At 45.2% G+C, this 21515-nt stretch overlaps 1 protein-coding gene across 1 annotated transcript in view; it reads right to left on the bottom strand.

The window, feature by feature from the left end:
- Nucleotides 1-4339: 4339 nt before the first annotated feature.
- The window catches only part of LYRM4 (LYR motif containing 4), a 112111-nt gene continuing 94935 nt past the window's right edge, over nucleotides 4340-21515 (bottom strand). Inside the window, exon 3 of the mRNA XM_084795455.1 lies at nucleotides 4340-4790. Coding sequence (XP_084651581.1) covers nucleotides 4722-4790 — 69 coding nt within the window. The 3' untranslated portion in view covers nucleotides 4340-4721. The remainder of the gene's footprint in view (nucleotides 4791-21515) is intronic.

Raw genomic sequence — 21515 nt, 5'->3', positions numbered from 1 at the left:
GACTCTTGAGAGTATAAAAAAATCCCAGAGCCCAAAGAAAAGCAGTGGCTGCTGCTCCCCTGCTGCTGTTTTTGCTGAATTGTTAGGCTTGCCCCAAGGAACTCAATGCCCTTAATCAGCAAGAAGGATTCTAAAGAGATCTATGCCCCTCCTTCCCCTCCATCCTCTATCTTTCTTTCCTACCTAGTGTTGGGGTTGGAGGGATTGGGGTGGAAGGTAAAAGAACCCAGTAAAGTAACCAAAGAGTAGTGTTATAGGGTTCAGGTCATATTTCTCAAGGACCATTTGTCTGTGATTTTAAATCCCTGAAAAAAAAAAGGGTCCCAAATCCAGAGCACATTATTTTGAGCATAAGACACTTTCCCCTCCTGCTTTCGGGGGGGGGGGGCTTATGATTTCTTTTCTTTCTTTCTTTCTTTCTTTCTTTCTTTCTTTCTTTCTTTCTTTCTTTCTTTCTTTTATAGCCTGGCACCAATACCTAAGGTGTCCTTTTAATCTAGAAGGCAGTATCAGCTGGTGTGAAGTACAGTGGTCCCATGGTATCTGCAGGGGATTGATTCCAAGAGCTCCTATGGAGTTCAGAATCCGTGATGCTCATTTCTTACATGAAAAGGCACTGTATTTGCATAGAACTTATCCACTCTTCTCTAGGTTTCAAATCATTTTTATGCTATCTACCACACAGTAAGTGGGTGCAAGTAATTGCCATACTGTGTTGTTAGCAATGGTGGCAATAAAAAGCTTGTACCTGTTTGGTACTGATGTGTTTCCAAGCCTTTTTCATTCTGTGGTTAGTTGGATCCATGGGTGTGAAACCTTGGGCTGTGGAGAGCTGTACTTAACAACAAAAGAGCAGCACGCTTAGTCACAAAATGTGATTTTGAATTTTCTTTAAACCTGATGTTTCATTCCATGCAACGTGTAACTTAATCTTGCACATCCACTAAAAACAAACAAATGCAAAAACTGCAACAACAAAACCCACCCCCTTTTTGCTAAATGCAGAAACTATTCTCTCCAGGCAGACCTTCCTATGGGTGCATATTTGTTCTACAGAGCTTGAGGTAAATTATCTCTATGAAGATTTTTTTTTCAAACTGTTTTATGACATGACTCAAGATAGAATGCCTCCCTGGCATGCAGCGCTGGGAAAAAGGAGAAGCTATGTTTCCAGTCCTTGGAAATAAGAGGCTTTCCGTGTTGGGCATGGCTATGGAGAGAGGGGTTGGAGGTGACTGCTTCACAACAGCAGGAGAGCAACACAGCTATGCACTTGGCTACATACTGTTGCTCTAGAACCAGAGTCGGAGAACTAGAGAGGCCCACCAAATGCCATCCGAAGATCTAGGAAACGGCTGCTTGGTGAGTGGTTTTTTTTTTTTTTTTGCCTCCACAGAGGTGAACTTTTGGTGGCATTTCTCATCTGCCAGCTGCTGACAGTGATCCCTGGCGCCTTCAGAGCTGAGCATACTCTGGGAGAGTTGAGACAGTCTGGTCCCGTGGTGCAGCTTCTCCAGCACATTGCCTGGCTCAAGCTCTGCAGTTGGGGCTATCAGGCAAGCAGATGGCCGCATTATACAAACACAGTTAAATGCCACTTTCTCTCACGTTCTAGAATCAAGCCAAAGTCTTTGCATTGGAACACTGAATGTGAGGCTCTGCACGACTCCTGTTTGTGGGCTTTTATGTCTCAATTCTCTTTTTTTTAAATTTTGTGCAGATTCCAAACACATAGTTAATTTGATCTAAGTGACAAGAATTAGATTTATACTATCAAGCCCTGGGCATGTCCAGATCCATTTATGAAGCTTAATTAACATGAAAGCAGCCAGCTGTCAACAGTTTGCCAAAAAAGCCAGGTTCATTCCATGATTGTCTGTGGAAGCAATCCTGTGGGGGCGGGGGGAGTCTACCATGGAGCTGCCACTCTGCTTGCAATGTGACACTTTCAGGGGGATGACTTAGGGTGCTTAATAGTAACTTTAAATTGGGAGCACTGTCCACAGCATGGCTGTGAACGACCACATAGTCTACTGATCCTCAGTGTAAAAAGCACAAGAACTGCTTCTTCCAGGGCTGGGTGACACCGCTCCATGAGCCAGCTGAAAGGGGAGAAGACACTTCCGGTATCATCTGTTTTTCACCCAGGCCAAATATCCTGCTTTTTGTATACTTCAGCTCCCAGGTATAGACCCAGTGGTATGAGATTTAGGACTTCCATTTTCACTACTCTTAGCGGTGTTCAAGACTTATTCTGACATCAAGAGTTGTACCACTGGATGAAAGAGAACAAAGCATCACACAGGTATGAAAATTCCAAAATGAAACCTGTATAGTGGTTTGGATAAGAATGGACCCCATAGGCTCATATGAATGCTTGGTCATCAGGGAGTGGCACTACTTGAGAGGGATTAGGCATGGCCTTGTTGGAGGAAGTGTGTCACTAAGGGTGAGCTTTGTGGTTTCAAAAGCCCCAGCCAATACGAGCATCTCTTTCCTCTTCTGCTGCCTGAGGATCCAGATGTTGAACTGTTACTTCTCCAGCATCATGTCTGTCTGAGTGCTGCCATGACAACAATGCACCAAACTACTGGAACTGTAAGCCAGCCCCAATGAAATGCTGTAGTCATGGTGTCTTCACAGCAATAGAACACTGGCTAAGATAAGATCCATTACTTTGCACACTAGTTTTACAAATTAATAAAGTTGAACTGCAAAACAGATCGGCTGCCCACATCATGACAGAATCTATACTGTACAGACACCAGGGTGAACACCTGTGACAGGCTCTATGTAGTGTGGGCTAGCTTAGAATTTTATGTAACCAAAACTAGCCTTGAACTCACAGTGCTCCTGTTTCAGGGCCACAAATGTGCAGCACCACACCTGGCTCTCTCATACTTTGTGTTGTACACATGTGTATATGTTCATGTGGGTACATATACATGCATGTGCATGCAAATGGAGGCCAGAGGTCAATGCCACTGGGTTTCTTCCTTAATCATTCTCCACCTTAATTTTTTATATATGAATTTTTTTTTGAGACAGGGTTTCTCTGTGTATCCTTGCTGTCCTGGCCTTGTAGACCAGGCTGGCCTCGAACTCACAGAGATTCGCTTGCCTCTGCCTTCCACGTACTGGGATTAAAGGCTGATGCATGATCTCTTACTGAGTCTGGAGCTGACCAATTTGGTTAGATGGGTTGGTCAATGAGCTTGTAGGATTTGCCTGTCTGTTCCTCCACCACCACGGTTATCACACTGGTGTGCCCAGCTTTTTAGATGGGTGCTGGGATTCCAAACTTAGGTCCCCAGGCGTGTGTGACAAGCACTTTACTGCACACGGACTCATCTTCCTAACCCTGGTTCCATGACTTTTAAGGTAGGGTGAGTCAGGCTGCTTGTACTCAGTTCACACGAATGCCACAAGAACTAAGGACACACTATCTTAGCTACTGTAGTAAGTGTACTACTCACCTGCCTGTTCCCAGTGTCATGTCCCAACTCTGACATGAACCCAGTAGGATAGATCCCTGAAAACTCCCCAGAAGTTAACAAAGTTATATGGTATGTGCTTTGCGTTTGGAAGAAATGGATATGCTACAACATATGACATCTTTATATTGGGGAAGGATCAAAGGCAGTGGCCACTGCTGATTTGCTGATCCTCAGAGCCACCTGGAGATCTGTATTTACTTTTTTATTAGTTTTTTAAAATTAAGGTTTAATTAATTTTAATGTGTATGACTGTTTTTGCTGCATCTTTGTATATGTACCATGTGTATACCTGGTGACTACAGCAGCCCAAAGAGGGCATCAGATCCCTGGAACCTGAGTTGTAGATGGTTGGGAGCCACCCTGAGGGTACTGGGAATTAAACCCAAACCTTCTACAAGAGCAAAATGTACTCTTTTTTTTTATCTTTAAAAGTGTTGAGCCATCTCTCTAACTTTGAGAACTGTATTTTAAACATCCTAATCTCTGGTTACTTCATTCCCTGGTGACTCTAAGGCACTAAACAGAATAGGTAACATGCATTCATAAGGCATTCCCCGTGTCCCTGGTGTTTCAGGGCCACATATAGCATTTCACAGACTTCAGTGTGTATGGCCTCTCCTGGAGATTCCAGTGTGCACGGGTTGAGGAGGGCTTGGGACCCTGCAGTTGTAGGGCTGAGTGGCTGGGCTGTACTTAACGCCTCGTCTTGATCCATGTCCTCATTACTTGCATCTGAGCTGGTGCGTGGACTTGCCTTCACAGAAGCAATCATCAGATGATGGTGGGCCTTCCTTTGGGTTCCCACTTCTACTGTCCCTGCTGTGTCAGGAAATCAATGCACATTCAGTGTAATGGGTTTATTTGGTATAAAAGGATAAGGAGATAATTATGTTTATTGTCAAAGACCAAGACACAAAGTCTGCCAAAGCTCTATACAAATGTGGGTGAACTGTAAGATGGGGCGGGGTGGTGAGGAGACACGATAACATAGCATTATTGTGAGTGACTTCCAGCTCTTCATTCTAACACCAAATTGAGGATGCACAGCCATTTCTTCAGATTACGTCTGTGTCAGAATGCAAATGTGACTCAGTTTCTCAGCTCCTACAAGGCAGGCAGAGCAACAGGCCATGTTCAGCCAGTATTGGGAGGTTCCACTCTCCGTAGAATGGGTGCTGAAGGTGGTCAGTTGTGCTGTGGAGGCTGTCTCCTAGTGCAGGGCGCCTATGTCCTGGGCTTCTCTTGATTCTCAATGATAAGCTTGTCAGTTGAATACAGTTGGCCAATATGCACCTGAAGGAAAGCAAAAGAAAGGGGTTACAAGCTGTTGGACTCTGTGAGCTATTTGGTTTGCGACAGAGCTTTGCTATGTAATTCAGGCTAGCTCTGATCTGGCCATCCTTTTGACAGCCTCCCAGGTGTTGGGACTACAGAAGTGTGCCACCAGTCTGGTTTCTAACAACTACATGTAGATGTCTGTCATGGCAGGCTGATGCCTCTGGAAAACGTATTACAGGGCAATGTTTATTCCCATGTGCCTGTGCTAGTCCCCTTACTTTCTACCTCCGAGTCTCCTTGCTGTGGGAGGTTAGGACGACCCCTACACTTCTTTCAAATGTCACCATGGCCAGTCTTGGTATTTGGAGCTGGCAAAGCTATCTCCCAGGCTTCCTGGCTGCCGGCTGCAGGCAGAGCCATTCATCTGTAGAGCTTGCTATTCCATGGGAATTCCTCCTTTTACAGACTGCAGCCTGTGCTGTGCCTGTGCTCACGGGTTCTGCTCCCGGTGCTTCCTGCTCTTCTGTGTGTCCTTTAACTATGTGTCTCTATTGGTATCCCAGTGCCTCCATTATCTCAGATGCTGCAGCAGCAGTGCAGGGCTCTCCCTTTCCTAAAACAAAGAGACGTTGGTTGTCATGGTTTCCCACTAAAGACACTTCCTGGGCAATACTTGAAGGAACAAGCAGAACTGGGGAAGAAAGTGCTGAGCATTAGGACGTCTGTCTGGGTCTCAGCACTTGGACACTCTCAATGGACCATCTGGGGCGAGAAATTGCTCTTTACAAAGGCGAATGGGAGCACGCTCCCGGAGGCCAGGGCTGCCACCACAAGTGGTTATGTGTCAGAATCCAGACTCTTTCAAGAGTTCTTCCACCACCACCCCTCCCCCAACAGGGTTTCTATGTCTATCTCTGGCTGTCCTGAGACTTGCTCTGTAGATCAGGCTGGCCTCAATCTCAGAGATCCACCCGCCTCTGTCCCTGAGTGCTGGGATTGAAGGCAGGGTTCTTTTCCCGCCTTTATGCTGCAGTTTAAAGAGGGGGCCCAGGGCAAGGGAGTATGTCCTTAGCAAGGATCACTGTCATTATGGTTTGCTCCCATCAATGGTGGCAGCTGCAGAGGGCCTCCTGACTTCCCTGTTTTCCTACGCATTTGTCTTGCATGTGGTCTGCATTTGACCAGGCATCCACACAGGTAACATAACGGCTACATGTCTACGTTCAGAGTATGGGGATGGATATCAGTGCTCCAATTGCCAGTAAAAAGGATCTGGACAAGAATCACAGTGGTGAGCTTGCTTCTTTGTCTGTGGTCTTGTCTTCTCATTGACACAGGGATGCCAGGTGGATGGGAGCTGGGAAGCTGCATTTCTCAGAAGCAGGACTCTGAACACTTTGATGAGCATGGCTGCGGCCTTCTTCAGGTCTGGGATTAGCTGGGTAGACTTGACAACCTGAAATAGCTGCTAGTGTACTGAACCATATGACTTAATAGAAAGACCAGTGCTTTTTCTCAACCCTGAACATTTGTAATATCTATTAGTAAATTGTAAAAATGTATATACTAATGCATTTGTAAATTATATCAGTAAATTGTTTTCTGCTGTTTAAGTCATTAAGAAGCTGCTTCTGGAGGCTGAGTTGCCCTTGGCCCCATTTCAGACGCAAGCATATTTATCTCGGTGTCTCCCCAAAGATCCCTTGTCTATCCATCTCTGTGAGAAACATAAAGGAGAATAGAAACCAGCCCAAGAGTGAAGATTCCATGTTCTCAAGAACAGCAGAGAAACTTATTAGAATAAGTACCTCATGTCCCTGAACATAGCTGGGAGGTAAATCATTTCAGGCACCTTCCCAAAGCAAGATTTTTTTCCTGCTTATCAATAACCAATGACATAACCCGAGAATGCCTGTGGCAGACAGCTAATCAGAAGTCTCACCCAGGAGTGGACATTCCATCTGAACCTTCTTGTATAGCACATTCTTTAGCTGACTGTTTTGGTTCTAGGAGCTTCTCCAGCTGGTTTCTGCTGAATACTGAGCCTGATCTGATATCCTAGTCTTTTTATTGTTTTATTTTTTTTATTCCTGCTTGCTGTATACTTAATAAATTTACTCCTTCAAAACCAAAAGCATGGCTATTGTGTGTCATTCTCATACAAAACAGACCTACAAGTTCACTGTCAAACAGTTTTTAGAAAAATTAAAAAACAAATAATTTTTTTAAACAAAGTAACGAAATCACTATTTTTTGGAAAACATTTATATAACTGACTACGTTACTGACAGGTCAATTTTGTGGGAACTTGTTTTATATTTAGTTTATTTTGGAGCATTAACAGGAGTCTTTTTTTTCTTCCTTTCTTTGTGGGGAGAAGTAGGGGAGGTTGTAAGACAAGGTCTTTCTATATAGCCTTGGCTCTCCTAAAATTCACTATGTGGACTGGGCTAGCCTTGACCTCACAGAGATCTCCCTGCCTTAATGTTGGGATTAAAGGCATACACCACCACACCCAGGTTAACAAGTGCCCTTCTTGACAGTGTTGACACATAAGTGTCCTGTGAGTGATTGACAGAGCTTGCCATGCTCTTCTCAAGGCTCCTTGAGGACGGGCTTATGTAAGAGTGCTGTAACAGCTGTTCTACAGAAGACCGGGCTGCTGTGAGGCACTCATAAGTCACCATCCTTGTGAGAAGCAGAGACTGAGGACTGAGAAGAAATTCAAAGAGCAGCCAGTCTGATCTGCTGGATGCCCTTTTATGCTCAGCTTCTGCTGCGAATGCACTGTCACGTCTAGACCCATTGTGGATACTTCTGGCAAAGCTCTGCCATCTCAGAATGGCTCCAGTCTGGGTGTGAGCTGTGGCACTGGGCCACAGTCCCAACTCTACCTGCAGGAATATTCTCCTTTTCCTCCTTCTCATCCCCATATCTTTTTCTGTTAATGACAGGCCCGAGCACTGGTAGGTGGCCTTTACAGTCCCCCGTTGTTCCCACAGTCTGAGCTCTCAACTCTATGAGTTCTCTGAGCCAATGCACCTGTGGTGTGAGGTCACTGAGCTAGTGGGGTACTTCTGTAGTGTGAGGTTTTTGAACTACTAGGGTACTACCTCTGTGGTTGTAGGTTCTGTGGCCAGGGGTCTTTTTCTGTAGTGTGAGATCCCTCAGCTAGTGAGGTACCTATGTGGTATGAGCTGGTAAGAATGTGGCCAGGGAAGAGACATCAGAGACATGAGGAAGGACAAATGTTCTGATGTGCCTGGGTGTGGAGCTGCTTCCTCCCCTCTCCTGGCTCACCTTCTGCTGCCCACAGGACATCAGCTCAGGAGATAAGCCAGCAAATCTGCTTTTTTCTCCCCGTAGCCAGCTGACCACATGTGGTCTGTGCTTAGGGCCTGTGTGAGGTGATGCACTTATGTCCATGTTGTCTTCCTCCCTCATGCCCCACTTTTGCTTAAAAGCCAGTATGATGAGTACAACAGTGCTAAGCAGACCACTGAGTCCCGAGCATGAAGGGCCTGAGGGCAAAGGTCTGTAGTAGAGATGGAGACAGGAAAGGCTCACAGGTGTCAAGCTGGTCACCGTCACACCACAAATAGCCATTTGCTATCAAGACACCTAGAGGACAGTCCCACTTGTCATTCAAGCTGAAGGATGAGCACCCCCTGTTCTTGGCACTTGAATAGGGGAGACAAGAAGTTAGGGTCCTGCCCTTGATCTGGCCCAACGTAGAATTGCCTAGAGGAATACTAGTGAGACACCCAGATATCAGGCTAGACCTCTCAGAGTCAGTGACTGTGAAGCAAGGCCTCAGAGAAGCTAGCGCTGGTGCGGGGGTGGAATCACTTCAGCGGGAGGTACAGGGACGTGCAAGAGCAGCAGTACAGAAGCACAGGAGGGCTTGTTCCTTGGAAAATGCCAAAGTTAGCAAGGGCTCAAGTTGTAAGCAGCGAGATGGGAAGATGGGACAGAGAGAAGCAATCAAGAACACGTGGGCTAGATCCTGGTTCCTGAATCATTCTGAAGAAGTGAGTGCCATTAAAACGTGGGTAGTGGAGAACTGACTCAGACCTGTGGGGGCAAGAACCTCCGTTTCAGATCCACTTCTACTGCTGTGATAAAATACTCAAAAAACAATATTATTATTATTATTATTATTATTATTATTATTATCATCATCATCATCATCATCATCATCATCAGTTTTTCCAGGCTGGCAGTAGTGAGCAATGCTTTGGTCTAGCAGGCAAGGAGGGTATAAGATACAGGACAAAACGGTGAAGCACAGAAATGGGCATCAACACTAGCAAGATGGAGACTGACGTGTGTACATGATCCAACATCACAGGAACAAAGGAGTGACAAGGCATGGCAGGGTGGCTACTCTACTCTCTGTCCAGGTCCTGCTCCTCAAGTGCCATTCACTTATGTTATGTTGTTAGTTATCCATCATTGTAACAGGTGCAGTTATTCTAAAAATTATACATCTGTGTTACTAAAGTTAGATCATCACAATGGACAACTGTGGACTGTTTCTTTTTCCTTTTTAGGGTCAATGTTTTGATCTAGAAGTTTATATAGTCTAGTTTCCCTTGTAGCTATAGATACCCACAGACATGTTGGCTGACATCACTGGTAGATGATCTGGCCATGGGCTAGATAAGTGCTCTATCATTGAACCAATCTCCTAGCTCAGTGGTTCTCAACCTTCCTAATATAGTTAGGGCCCTTTAACACAGTTCCTCATGGTGTGGTGGCCCCCAACCAATTTCATTGCTACTTTATAACTGCAATTTTACTACTGTTATGATTAGTAATATAAATGTATGATATGCAGGATATCTGATATGTGACCTCTGTGAAAGGGTTGTTTGACCCACAAAAGAGTTGTAAACCCACAGGTTGAGAACCACTCACTGCTTTAGCTCAAAGGCAAGTTCTTCAATACTTTGCCTTCATTCTGCATGGCTCTGCCTCTCCTCACTTGGTGTGCTAGTTTTATATTTAATGACATAACCTAGAGTCATGTGAAAGGAGGGAAACAACTGAGAAGATGCCTCTATAAGGTCTGGCTATAAGGCCTTTTCTTAATTAGTAATTTATGGGAAAAGGCCCAGCCCTCTGTGAAGTGGTACCAGTTCTGGGTTGGTGGTCCTGGGTTCTATAAGAAAGCATGTTGAGCAAGCCAGTAAACAATATTCCTCCATGGCCTCTGCATCAGCTCCTGCCTCCAAGTTCCTGCTCTGTTTGATTTCTTGTCCTGACTTCATTTAATGAGGAACAGTGTTAAGGAAGTGTAAGCCAAATAAACCTTTTCCCCTGAAAGTTGCTTAGGTCATGGTATTTCATCACAACAAAGGTAATCCTGATTATGAGACTTGGCCTTCTTTCTCCTTGGTATATGAACTGGATGTCTGGAACACCAGCAGCTATCTGGCACTGTGAGAGAAGTCAGATCTGGGAGTCACACGCTAAGAATGAGGGTACAGAGAAGTCCCTAGGTTCCAGATGCTCATGGAGTTGCCCTGTGTTCTTTCTTTTATGTTTAAAAGCTATTGGTATTTTGATTTTGTGTTATGCAGGTAAAACCAATTCATAAATTTTAGTTTTTGAGCATATGACTGATGGGGGGGGGGAAGGTTGGTGTCAAGAAGGAGGTAGAGCCTTGTCCTGTTTATAATACGTGGAAGGTGCCCCTGTGACTGAGATGCCACTAACAGATACTAGCAGTGTTCCAAAGTTTAAAAACATCATGTAGGGACTCCAGAAAGATTTTCCTCCTTACATATTTAATTGCATCATTGTATACAGCTATTGATATTTTGGTGGAATTTTGTTTTGTTTTTTGAGACAAGGTTTCTCTGTGTAGCCTTGGCTACCCTGGACTTGCTTTGTAGACCATGCTGGCTTCAAACTCACAGGGATCTGCCTGCTTCTGCCTCCATATGCTGGGATTAAAGGTGTGAGACACCATGCCCAGCTTTTGGCAGGATTTTCTGGAAGGGGGTCCCGGAATTGGACTCAGGGCTTTACACATTCTATGTACATGCTCTGCCATTGATCTACATACCAGTTTGTTAATTTATATATAGGTTTAAATGTGTAGGGGATGTAACTGATTTGTACAGTGTTTTCCAGAATGAAAAATCCTGCATTCAGTCCTTAGAACTGCACAAACTAGGTGCACAGCTGTTATCCAGCACTTGGAAAGTGGAGGCAGGAGAATCAGATGTTGAAAGTCATCTTTGGTACATATTGATTTCTAGGTCCAGTCTGGGCTACATAAAACCCTGTCTCAAAAAGACAAAAGCAAAACCAACCAAACCAAAGAAAGTGTGTATGGACACAAAACAAAACATTTAAATTTGGAATAGTTACTTGCTCATTCTACTTCATGTTATGATCATTCACTAATATTATTATTTTTAAGTGTGTGTGTGTGTATGTGTGTATGTGCATATGAATGCATATGCCCATAGGGAGTTTCAGGTGGTTGTGAGATACCCAATGTGTGTTCTGTATCCTCTGCAAGAGCAGGGAGCACTCTTAACAGCTGAGCCACCTATCCAGCCCCTGAATGAGTATCTTCAAGAGCAGCAGTACTTCATTATAAAGAAGTGTCATAATGTGTTTAGTTGTTGCACATCATGAACATGTAGCCTGCTTCTGGTTAATGCTAAGGTAACCACTTAAAAGTCTTTGTGTGTGTGTGTGTGTGTGTGTGTGTGTGTGTGTGTGTGTGTGTGTGCATCTAATTTTTTTTTTTTTTTTGTTAACCTAAGTTTCTCGAGGCCGAGTTACTGCGAATAAGTATGACATTCTTAGGGCTGCCTAAGGTGCTTCCAAATTGCTTTCAAAAAAGGTTTTCTTGTTTTTCCAACTGATACTCCCTCTGGTGGCCTGTCTGAGGGCTTCAGTGATTCAAGCCTGTGACTAATGAGTCTTGCCCCACATAACTTGCCTGGCTATGTAGAGCAGGAACAAAGGCATTTCCTGCTGCATTCCTAATGAAAGCCCCTGCTCTGACAGTGAGCCTGAGGCAAGCTTCACAAACCCCACTAACCTAGGGCTGGGAAGCTGACAGAGGCCAAAAGAACTAACTTACAATCCACTTTGACAAGCATCAGGTTTTTATTTTTATCTTTTTATTTAATTGATTTATTCAGATTACATCTCAATTGTTATCACCTCACTTGTATCCTCCTGTTCCTCCCTCCCTCCCTCTTTCACCCTATCCCCCTCCCCTAGGTCTATGGCAGAAGGGGACCTCCTTCCCCACCATACGGTCACAGCCTATCAAGTCTCATCCTGGTAGCCTGCTTATCCTTTCTCTGAGTGCCCCCAGGCCTCCCCACCAAGGGGAAGTGGTCAAATAAGGGGCACTGGAGTTCATGTGAGAGTCAGTGCCCACTCTCCACACAACTGTGGAGAATGTCCAGATTGGCTACATCTGCATAGGGGTTCAGTGCTTACTGCATGTATTGTCCTTGGTTGGTGCTGTAGTTTGAGCAGAACCCCTGGGTCCAGATCTGCTCATCATAATGTTCTTCTTGTAGGTTTCTAGGACCCTCTGGATCCTTCTATTTCTCCATTCTTTCATACTTTTCTCACCTAAATCCCAATAGGGAGTCCCTGCATCTATCCCAATCTCCTGGTAAATGAAGTCTTTCATGGGCCTTCCCTTTCGGGCTAGTGTCCAATTATAAGTGAGTATATACCATGTGAGTCTTTCTGGGTCTGGGTTAACTCACTCAGTATGATCGTTTCTAGTTCAACCCATTTGCCCACAAATTGTAGGATTTCCTTGTTTTTAATAGCTGAGTAGTATTCCATAGTGTAAATGTGTCACAGCTTCTTTATCCATTCTTTGAGAGGCATTTAGGTTGTCTCCAGGTTCTGTCTATTACGAATAAGGCTGCTATGAACATGGTTGAGCATATGTCCTTGTTGTGTGGTGGCACATCTTTTGGGTATATTCCAAGGAGTGGAAAAGCTAGGTCTTGAAGTAACACCACCAAACCAAATAACCCAATTAAGAAGTGGGGCTCAGAAATAAACAGAGAATTCTCAACAGAGGAATAGTGAATGGCTGAGAAACACTTAAAGAAATGCTCAACATCCTTAGTCATTAGAGAAATGCAAATCAAAATGATTCTGAGATTCCATCTTATACTCATCAGAATGGCTAAGACAAAAATCTCAAGTGACAGCACATGCTGGTGAGGATGTGGAGAAAGGGGAACACTCCTTCATTGCTGGTGGGAGTGCAAATTTGTACAACCACTTTTGAAATCAATAATAATAAAAAAAAGACATGGTCTCTCTATGTAGCTTTGGCTATCTTGGAACTCGCCCTGTAGTCTGTAGATCAGACTGGTCTCTAGCTCTTAGAGGTCTGCCTGTCTCTGGCTCCCAAGTGCTGAGATTAAATGTGTCTGCCACCACCGCTTGGCTATCAGGTTTTAAAAGTTCATTTTAATTTTCAGTGCAGGGATAGAACCCAGGGCCACGTGCATGATATATTAGAGGAGTGTTGTACCCTTGAGCCATATCCTCAACTCTGAAATAAATTCATTCAGTTGTGTAATTTTATGGCTTGGGCTGGGGTTTATGCAATCAGACCTTGATAATGTAAATAGTACTAGGTGTAAAGATGAAGGAGGCTGCCTGTCTAGAATCTTGTCTATGCTGCAGTCCTCCCACAGCTGCTCACTGCCTCTGTCTTTGAATGGCTCACACACTGCCATCAGACTGTGGGTCTCTTGAGTTCTGTGCCTCGCTGCCTAGTTTATTATCAAGAGAGGCTCCCTTGATATCCACTCCAGCAAAGCTGCCCACTTTTTGGGCCAGAGGTTGAGGCTTCCCTGGTCTCCTCTGTAGATGGAGCTCTTTTCCTGAGAGCATGACAGGGATGGCAACACTCACATGATGTTCACACATCCCGTGCTGACTTTAAATCAGCCTGTTTCAGTGACAATTGAGAGGAAGAAGCAGGAGGGGATAGGATTATTTAATTGCATTGCTCTCACAGTCACAGTTCATGATAGGACAGGCAATGTGGTCAGTATCCAGTAAGTGCTGTCACCTACCACATAATGATGGTCCGATCAAAGACACATGCCCTATGTGATGCTGGTCCTATAAGATCATATTGCCTAGTGGCACTGTGGCCATATTAGTTTGTGTGATTCCACAGTAATAAAATGGGCTAAGGACATATTTCTGAGGACATACCTATCCTATCATTGGTGAAGCATGGCTCTACTTGGTAACTGGCCATAAGATTCTATGCTGGTTACTGTGATAAAAACAGCAATAGGACAATCACTTCCTAAATCAAGAACATCCACTGATAAGAGATCCGAATATTTTATAGTTGGCTGAGCAGAGTCTTATGCCATAATCCAGGGTCATAGGGATTAATGTGGAGCAATTACAGAAGAGGTAAGGGGAACACTGAGTTCACACAGGGAGGGAATTTCAAACAGCTATCTCAATGAGTGCTACAGAGCTGAGCCCACCAATGTACATCTAACTGTGCTGCTGTATCTTTTGGAAGGCTGCAGCACTGATGGCACAGCATGTTGCCACTGGGCTGCAGATTAGAGGGCCTGGTCAAGGGAACTAAGGATGTGCAATTAGCAGTTTCAATTTACAGCCCCCACAGAATCCACAACTGACTTCCACAGCCAGGCTAGACAATTATTGTGCATAAATTGTCCACTGAAATGGATCACAGTCTTGTATAAACTTTGGGAATTGGTATTGGAGTCTATTAGAAAAGTACAGATTATTCAACTGCAAGTAGGTACGGGGCACTGAAACATTACATAAAGATGCTGCTGGAGAGGAAGAAGCTGAGTCCAAGAAAACAGATCTTAGTTGTTGAGGTCTTTACTGCTAACTCTTAAGTGATGATGTGCTATCACTCTCCAATGCATCTGAGACTCCAGGGCTGGAGAGCTGCGCCCAGCAGTCAGAAGAGGGGTAGAGAGACCTGCCAGTGGAATGGATCTGCCCTGCCAGGAATCCTAAACCCACCCCTGACACTTCCTGCTTGTTTTACAGAGTAGCAGGGAATCACATGAGATAATAGTTATGGGAAGCACTTAGCAACTGTTCTAGCTACTCCCAGAGTACAAACACAGGAAGGCACATGGCAAGTGTGTGTTAAATGCTATTTATGTGCATCACCCTTCTCAGTTATGATGTGCATCAACTTTAGGAATTGTCAAACGCCTCCCTCGTTCTTCCTGAAAGAGCCTATAAGTCTGTATTGATGGAAGGGAAACATTAATGTTACTGATGATAAGGCCATGCGGCTCTGGATATGACTTTTTGGGTTGAACTTGAGAAATGACGGCTAGGTTGGTTCTTATCTTCACTAGGGCTGTGGGGTCCTTCCCAGGAAGGGCCTTTGTACTCACAGCTGGCTTGGTGAGAAGGGAGTGCATAGACACTGGAAGTGAGAAGACAGATGAGGACTTCCGGCTTTGCTGGTAAAGTCCAGGGTAGAACATTTTTGCTCACTTCCTTGAGGTTAGTAAAGCAAATGGCAAGTGTTCCTCACAAGCACTGTGATGATACCATTACTGCCCATCTTGAGGAAAGTGACAGTGGCATCTAATGAGATTGTGATACATGACAGGCACTGTTCTAGTGCTCAGGCACTTCATGTAAGAGAACATAACTTGTTTTGCTTTAATATTCATTTTGGAAGGCACACCTTTGCTCTCGTGAGCATGGCCTTCCATTTCCTATCACTGTGGAAGGCACAGCTTTGCTCTCGTGAGCATGGCCTTCCATTTTCTATACTGAAGCCAGTACGGCAGCGATCAACACTGAACATATGATAAAAGCCAGTATGGTATGAAATGTCACAGTAACCAAAATACAACCTTAATAAGAACTGTGTGGGGATGAGGCAGCTCTGTGTGTAAAGGTGGCTGCCAGGCCTGGCAACCATAGCGTGGTAGGGAAGAACTGATCTTGCATGTTGTCTTCTGATATTTACATGCATGCTTGTAGCATGGCTCTGTGTGCTATAAATACATACACATACAAAGTTAATAGTATTTAAAATCAGAAAGAAATATGTGTGATCTTCAGGAATAAACTAAAAAACTGAAAAATTTAGGCTGGATGTGGTGATGTATTCCTATAATTCCTGCACCCAGGAGGCAGTTTGCCAGCCTGGGATATACAGTGTTCTTAGGGTGGCTAACACTATATACATATACATATATACACACATATATGTTAACTGTCAGAACCTTTCACACTGGACCTTGTTGTGAATTAGCTGACAAAGACACTGACAAATCCTACTCTTGGGGGCTTGGGACTAGACTTGAAGGGGTTACTGAGAACATGTCTCTGAAGTATCCTATACAGCCTTAAATATACAGCATATATTGCTCAATACATTTCTGTTCATTTTCATCTAAAAATGTTTCTCCCAAGGTGGTCATGAATTTCTAGGAAGATACACTGACTTTATCCCATACTTCCAAACACTCAGTTTCAGAAACATTTTAAAGCTCTCTCACTGTCTCAATATGGCTACAATTAACAGGGGATTCAGAAGGTAGCAAACAACCAAACCCCTCTCAGCCATCAATTAATGAATCTTCTATGGAATTCCAGCTTGAGGCCTCTTCTCAGAGGGCAAGTGCCCATCTGCCCACTTTCAGTGGCCTGTACTACAGAGGGCAAGCACAGCAAAGCCAGGCAGCTTTTCCAACTGTGCAATCTGTTTCTCTGTGTAACTGCTCCTAGCAAGAGTAATGAATAGGGTTAGAGGTGGAGCTCACTGGTAGAGCAATTGCTTGGCAATTTTCACATATAATTATCAGCAAGGAAAAAAAAAAGAGCAAATACATTCCCTTCCTTATATGCCATCATAGCTAGTAAATTAATGTTGTTATCCTTGCTCTTAGGGACAGTTGCAAGAGTGTGTGCTCTCATTAGCATATCCATGCATCCTGTTTACACTGCCTGTCCATGCAGGGCTAGTGATACACAGCAATCTTTCAAGTGTCCTGTTTTGGTTGAGAATGACATGGTTTGAGAACTCTCACCTGCTGTCACCAGCTTTCCGGGCCATCTCTTTGTTTGCCTGCATGTCTGATGTATAGTTATAGAAGTAAGCCCACCATGTGAAGGCTTTTTTTTGGTGTCTGTTTTGGGGGAAATGTAACTATTTTAAGGGACTGCAGAGAACTATGGCCTGGAAGGAGCCTGAAGTCAAGCCAGAAGGCTTCCCATTTCAACCATCTTTTGGTTCCTGCCATTGGGACAAGTCACCTTTGAATGGATGCACGGGTTACCTTTTCCAGGTCATCATGCATCATAGTCAACATTAGAGGTGCTCATTAGGGAAGCCATGGGATGAGGGAAGCGGGCAAGACACTGCTCTTTTTCTGATTGACATCCTTGGGTGATAAATGATAGGAATTGTTATCTAAGGAGAATGGGCCACACATTTACTCTTACTATTATTATTGAATGAATACTGTTTAAGACGCACACATCCAGCCCCAGAGTGAAGTACCTCCTCACCAAGTCCTTCCAGAATTCAAGGCTCTACAAAACAAACGAGATGGAGAGAGACTGCAGATTATGGTGCTGCTGGGAGACACAAGGCCTGTGACTACTCTCTGGTCTGCTTGTGGATGCTTCCAGCTGCTTGTCTAGATCAACGCTCAAGCTGGGAAGGTGGTTAAGAACAGGAGACAGGCACTTGTTCTTCTAGTATATTCTCTCACCTCTGCTGGGGTGGGGTGGAGCTAGTAAGGCTTGGACAGTGGACACAAACATGCCAAGCTGGAGTCCCTAGGAGCCCCGTGGAACATTACATAACAGGCTCTGTGAAATGAAAGCATCCGAACAGTAGACCCAACTCAGGCACCCAGCCCTTCTTGGAACTGAACAAAACCTGAGACCCAAACATCACGTCAGAATCAAACCTGGTGCTTTGCCAGGTATGGTGACAACAGAGCCTGGGCGCACTGCCAGAGACAATGTTCCACAGGAGGTCATGCTCCTGCACTAAGGGTGAGACCCAAGCTTGGTACACATCAATCCCTGAACTACCACTTCAGGACACCAGCACCTCAGCAGTAGGCCCTGCCCTGATACAGTTGGTGGCAAGGCTGTGCAAATGGCCACCTTCCCTCCTTGGTTATAGGCCAGAATGAGCAGACTCCTGACTATATGCCTGTTCCATGCTCTGAGAGCTATCTCTGACAAACACTACTATTTATCTTTTTAGGATGGATGAGAAGGCAGGCTCAGAGAAGCTGCTCAGGGCAAGGGTCCACCCTGCTTGGCTCAGACCACTGCTGATCCTCTGGCCTGTCTCTGCTTCAGCTGCTGTCTGTTTGCCATCTTTACCAGCTGGTAACTGCCCAGCACCTTACTTGGCTGGACAGTGGACAGTTGTGTTGTCTGCACTGGTTTATGTCATTCTCTATGTTTTGGACTTTGTGGACTTCCAGAATTGAGGGGTCATAGTCGGTTTTGAACACAGCAGCACCTAAGCAAGGTTAAAGCCTCACAGAGGAGTCAGTGCTGAAAGACTGTGTAGGAGCCAGGATCACACTCATTTTCAGGCCTCTGAAATGCACTCATTTGCTTGCTGCGTTCAAAAGCTGCCTGGGGGAAGTTTGATGAAAAACTCCGATGATTCACAATGAGTGTCCTCTTTTCTGCTTGGGTTCAATCATTTTGTACATCCAGTGCTTTCTCGAAGTTTCTCTGGGTGCATTCTATCCCAAACTATTCCTAACAGGATGCTACAGGTGGCAGCAGCTCCCCTTTGTGTGCCCTCATGAGCTGACGGCAATGAGGCACATGCTAGAAAGGCTGGGAAACAATACAAGAAGCAAAGGAACGGAAGTCTCAGTGGGCAGTTTCCTACAGCTGTTCTGCTGGCCATGCACAGCAGGCTATCCTGTCCTCGGGGCCCACAAGGAGCTGTGAGTGACATCCAAGGACTTTGGGCATGTGGTCAGCAGCACTACTTTGCAGGGCTTTAGCACTGGCAAGAATGACATTATAACCCAGGGTCGCTTCTGACCTATTGGCTCCCCTAGCTCTCTCCCTCTAGAAATCAGGCAGTGGAGCACATCACGTCAGTCACGGGGAGAAAAATACCGGTATAATCTAGACTGTCTGGCAGGCCTCAGAAGGGCCCCAGTCCTATGTAAGGTCTCATTCTAGCTCCGAGACAACAGCTGTGCTGGAAGCATTCAGAAAAGCTAGTCAGGGATATGCAGGGAACCAGAGCATCAACAGCAGCACAGGCAAGGGGCAGAATAGGCAGAGCACAACCTCTATTAACACAGGTACCCTAAAGTGCTACTTCCTGAGTGCTCTCCCAGGACCCCCAGGAGACATTTGAGATCATGTGTGAGATTCTTGCCTTTCCTGAAATGTCTGGGCAGAGAAGACGCTTGGCTAGGGCCTAGAGCAAGGCTATCTATACATGACTTGTGAAAATGTCAAACTATACCATCCCCAAGTAAACAGCTGCTCTCTATGGCCACACCTTTTCCACATGCTTGGTTCTCACATTTGGGAACCTTTCTTCTGTCTCCCTCCTCCCAGATGCCCCACACTTACAGCTCTCACTTGTCACTGTCCCCTTATTCCTCTTTCCAGTTTGGACATCTTTCATTCAAAGTGGTCATGCCTAGGCCTCAAAGATAGTGCGATGTTCTATACATAACCCATAGGGGAGGGGCTCAGAAGGAGTGTAGTTTGTGAGGACAGGCTGCTGGTCACAATGTTCAGACTCCTTTCTTTTCAAGGGAAGCAAGAACCATGTGGCCCTTAGTTTGCTGTGGGAGTTATTCTGCATAGGGCAGGGGGAGAAGGCAAAAGTGGAGCCTGAAATGCCTGTAGCCCTCTGATGGGACCAGGGTTTTTGCTTACTTGGGTCAGCTTACTGGTGGAGGCTCTCTGGCACTCCTCAGCTCTTCTCCTCAGCCAAGCTCCAGGTCCTGGAGCTAACTCAGTATTTAGAAAATTCACTGTGGACTTTGTAGGGATTAACACCCTTAACAAGGTCCCCAAGGCTGCTACCGAGTTTCCCTTCCAACTAGACACCAAGTGTGGTGTTTTGAATAGGAGTGACCCTCATAGGCATTTATATATTTGAACACTTGGTCATTAGGGGTGGTGTTACTTGACAGGGATTAGGAACTGTGGCCTTGTCAGAGGAAGCATGTCACTGGGGGTGGGCTTTGGGGTTTCTAACACTCAAGCCAGGCCCAGAGTCTGTCTCCTGCTGCCTGCAGATCCAGATGTAGAACTCTCAGCTTCTCCAGCACCATGTCTGCCTGTTCTCAGGGCCTACAAGGAGCTGTGAGTGACATCCAAGGACTTTGGGCATGTGGTCAGCAGCACTTACAGGAATGTCATGCTGATAATGGACCAAACCTCTGAAACTGCAAACAGACCCCAGTTAAATGCTTTCTTTATTAAGAGTTGCTGGGATCACTGTGCCTCTTCACAGCAATAGAACCCTGATCAAGATACCAAGTAAGAGAAGCATCAATACTTGGATACTTGGGCTTCTAGCAGAGGTGTCATCCTCCGCAACCTACTGGCCAAGTCTTGTTTCCCTAGTATCCCAGGGTCACTAAGACATGTGGCTAACACAGTCCCTGGCCTCATGGAGCTGACCTTCTTATATTGGAGACAATTATATAAACTACATAAAGTAAATGACAGAAAGTGTATGGTGTTGCGGGACAAATAATGTGAGAGAACAGCTAACATAACCTCTGGGGTTGTCACAGGGACTCAGGCACCTCATGCTGCATTGCTGAGAGTGGGCCGGAGGTGGGTAAGGAAGGCTCCCTCCACCGAGGCCATCAGTGCCAGCATGAACAGCATACTGGGACTCTAGGTGCTTTGGAGGTTAAATTGTGTCCCCCTGCTGATGTCCTTGAGGCTGTGCTTTCCACCTAGAGGAAGCTCGATATGTTGGTTACTTTGTTGTGGCTGTGATCAAATACCATGGCTACAATCAACTTACGGAAGAAAAGGTTTACTTGGGCTTACAGTTCTGGAGAGATGGAGTCCGTAACAGCAGGAGAGGCAGCAGGACAGGTTGCTGGCTGATCACATACATTCCTGTCCACATGCAGGAAGTAAGGTTCTTACTTAAATCTTCCAAGCCAGTGACATCATCCAGCAAGACCCTACCTCCTCAGGTTACAAGACTTTCTCAGTGCCACTAACTGGTGATCAAGTGTTCAAACACATGAGCCTATGGGGGAGATTTCTCATTCACACCACCACAGCTGAGTCAGGAGGAAAAAAGAAAAGTGACAGAACAGGCAAAGACATGGGAACGGTTAAATATTTTTTCTTGTTTCGTTTTTGGCTTTGTTGAGATGGTCTCACACTGAAGCCTAGGCTGACCTAGTAATTCCTGTGAAGTGCAGACTGACCTCAGAGCTGGGACCTTTCTGCCTCTGCCTCTTACGTGTTGGGAATACGAGCCTGAGTGACCACACCAAGCAGCCCTAGCCATTCATGGTTAGCTGCAGCTGGGATTCCAGCTTCTGAGATAGTGTTTGCTGTGTGGTGATCGAGTGCTCACTGCCAACACGAAGCAAAGCTTTCACTTCAAAGAAACAAGAAGTGTTTATTCTGGAGCCAACTTTGCCCCAAATACCATGTTTTATTGTTAAGAGCAAAAGAAAGGTTTGCAAACAGGTTGCA

Source organism: Acomys minous, assembly GCF_964271855.1.
Source record: "Acomys minous genome assembly, chromosome: 9".
Taxonomy (NCBI): Eukaryota; Metazoa; Chordata; class Mammalia; order Rodentia; family Muridae; genus Acomys; species Acomys minous.
Note: the sequence above shows the minus strand (reverse complement) of the source record. Positions and strands in the feature narration are given on the sequence as shown.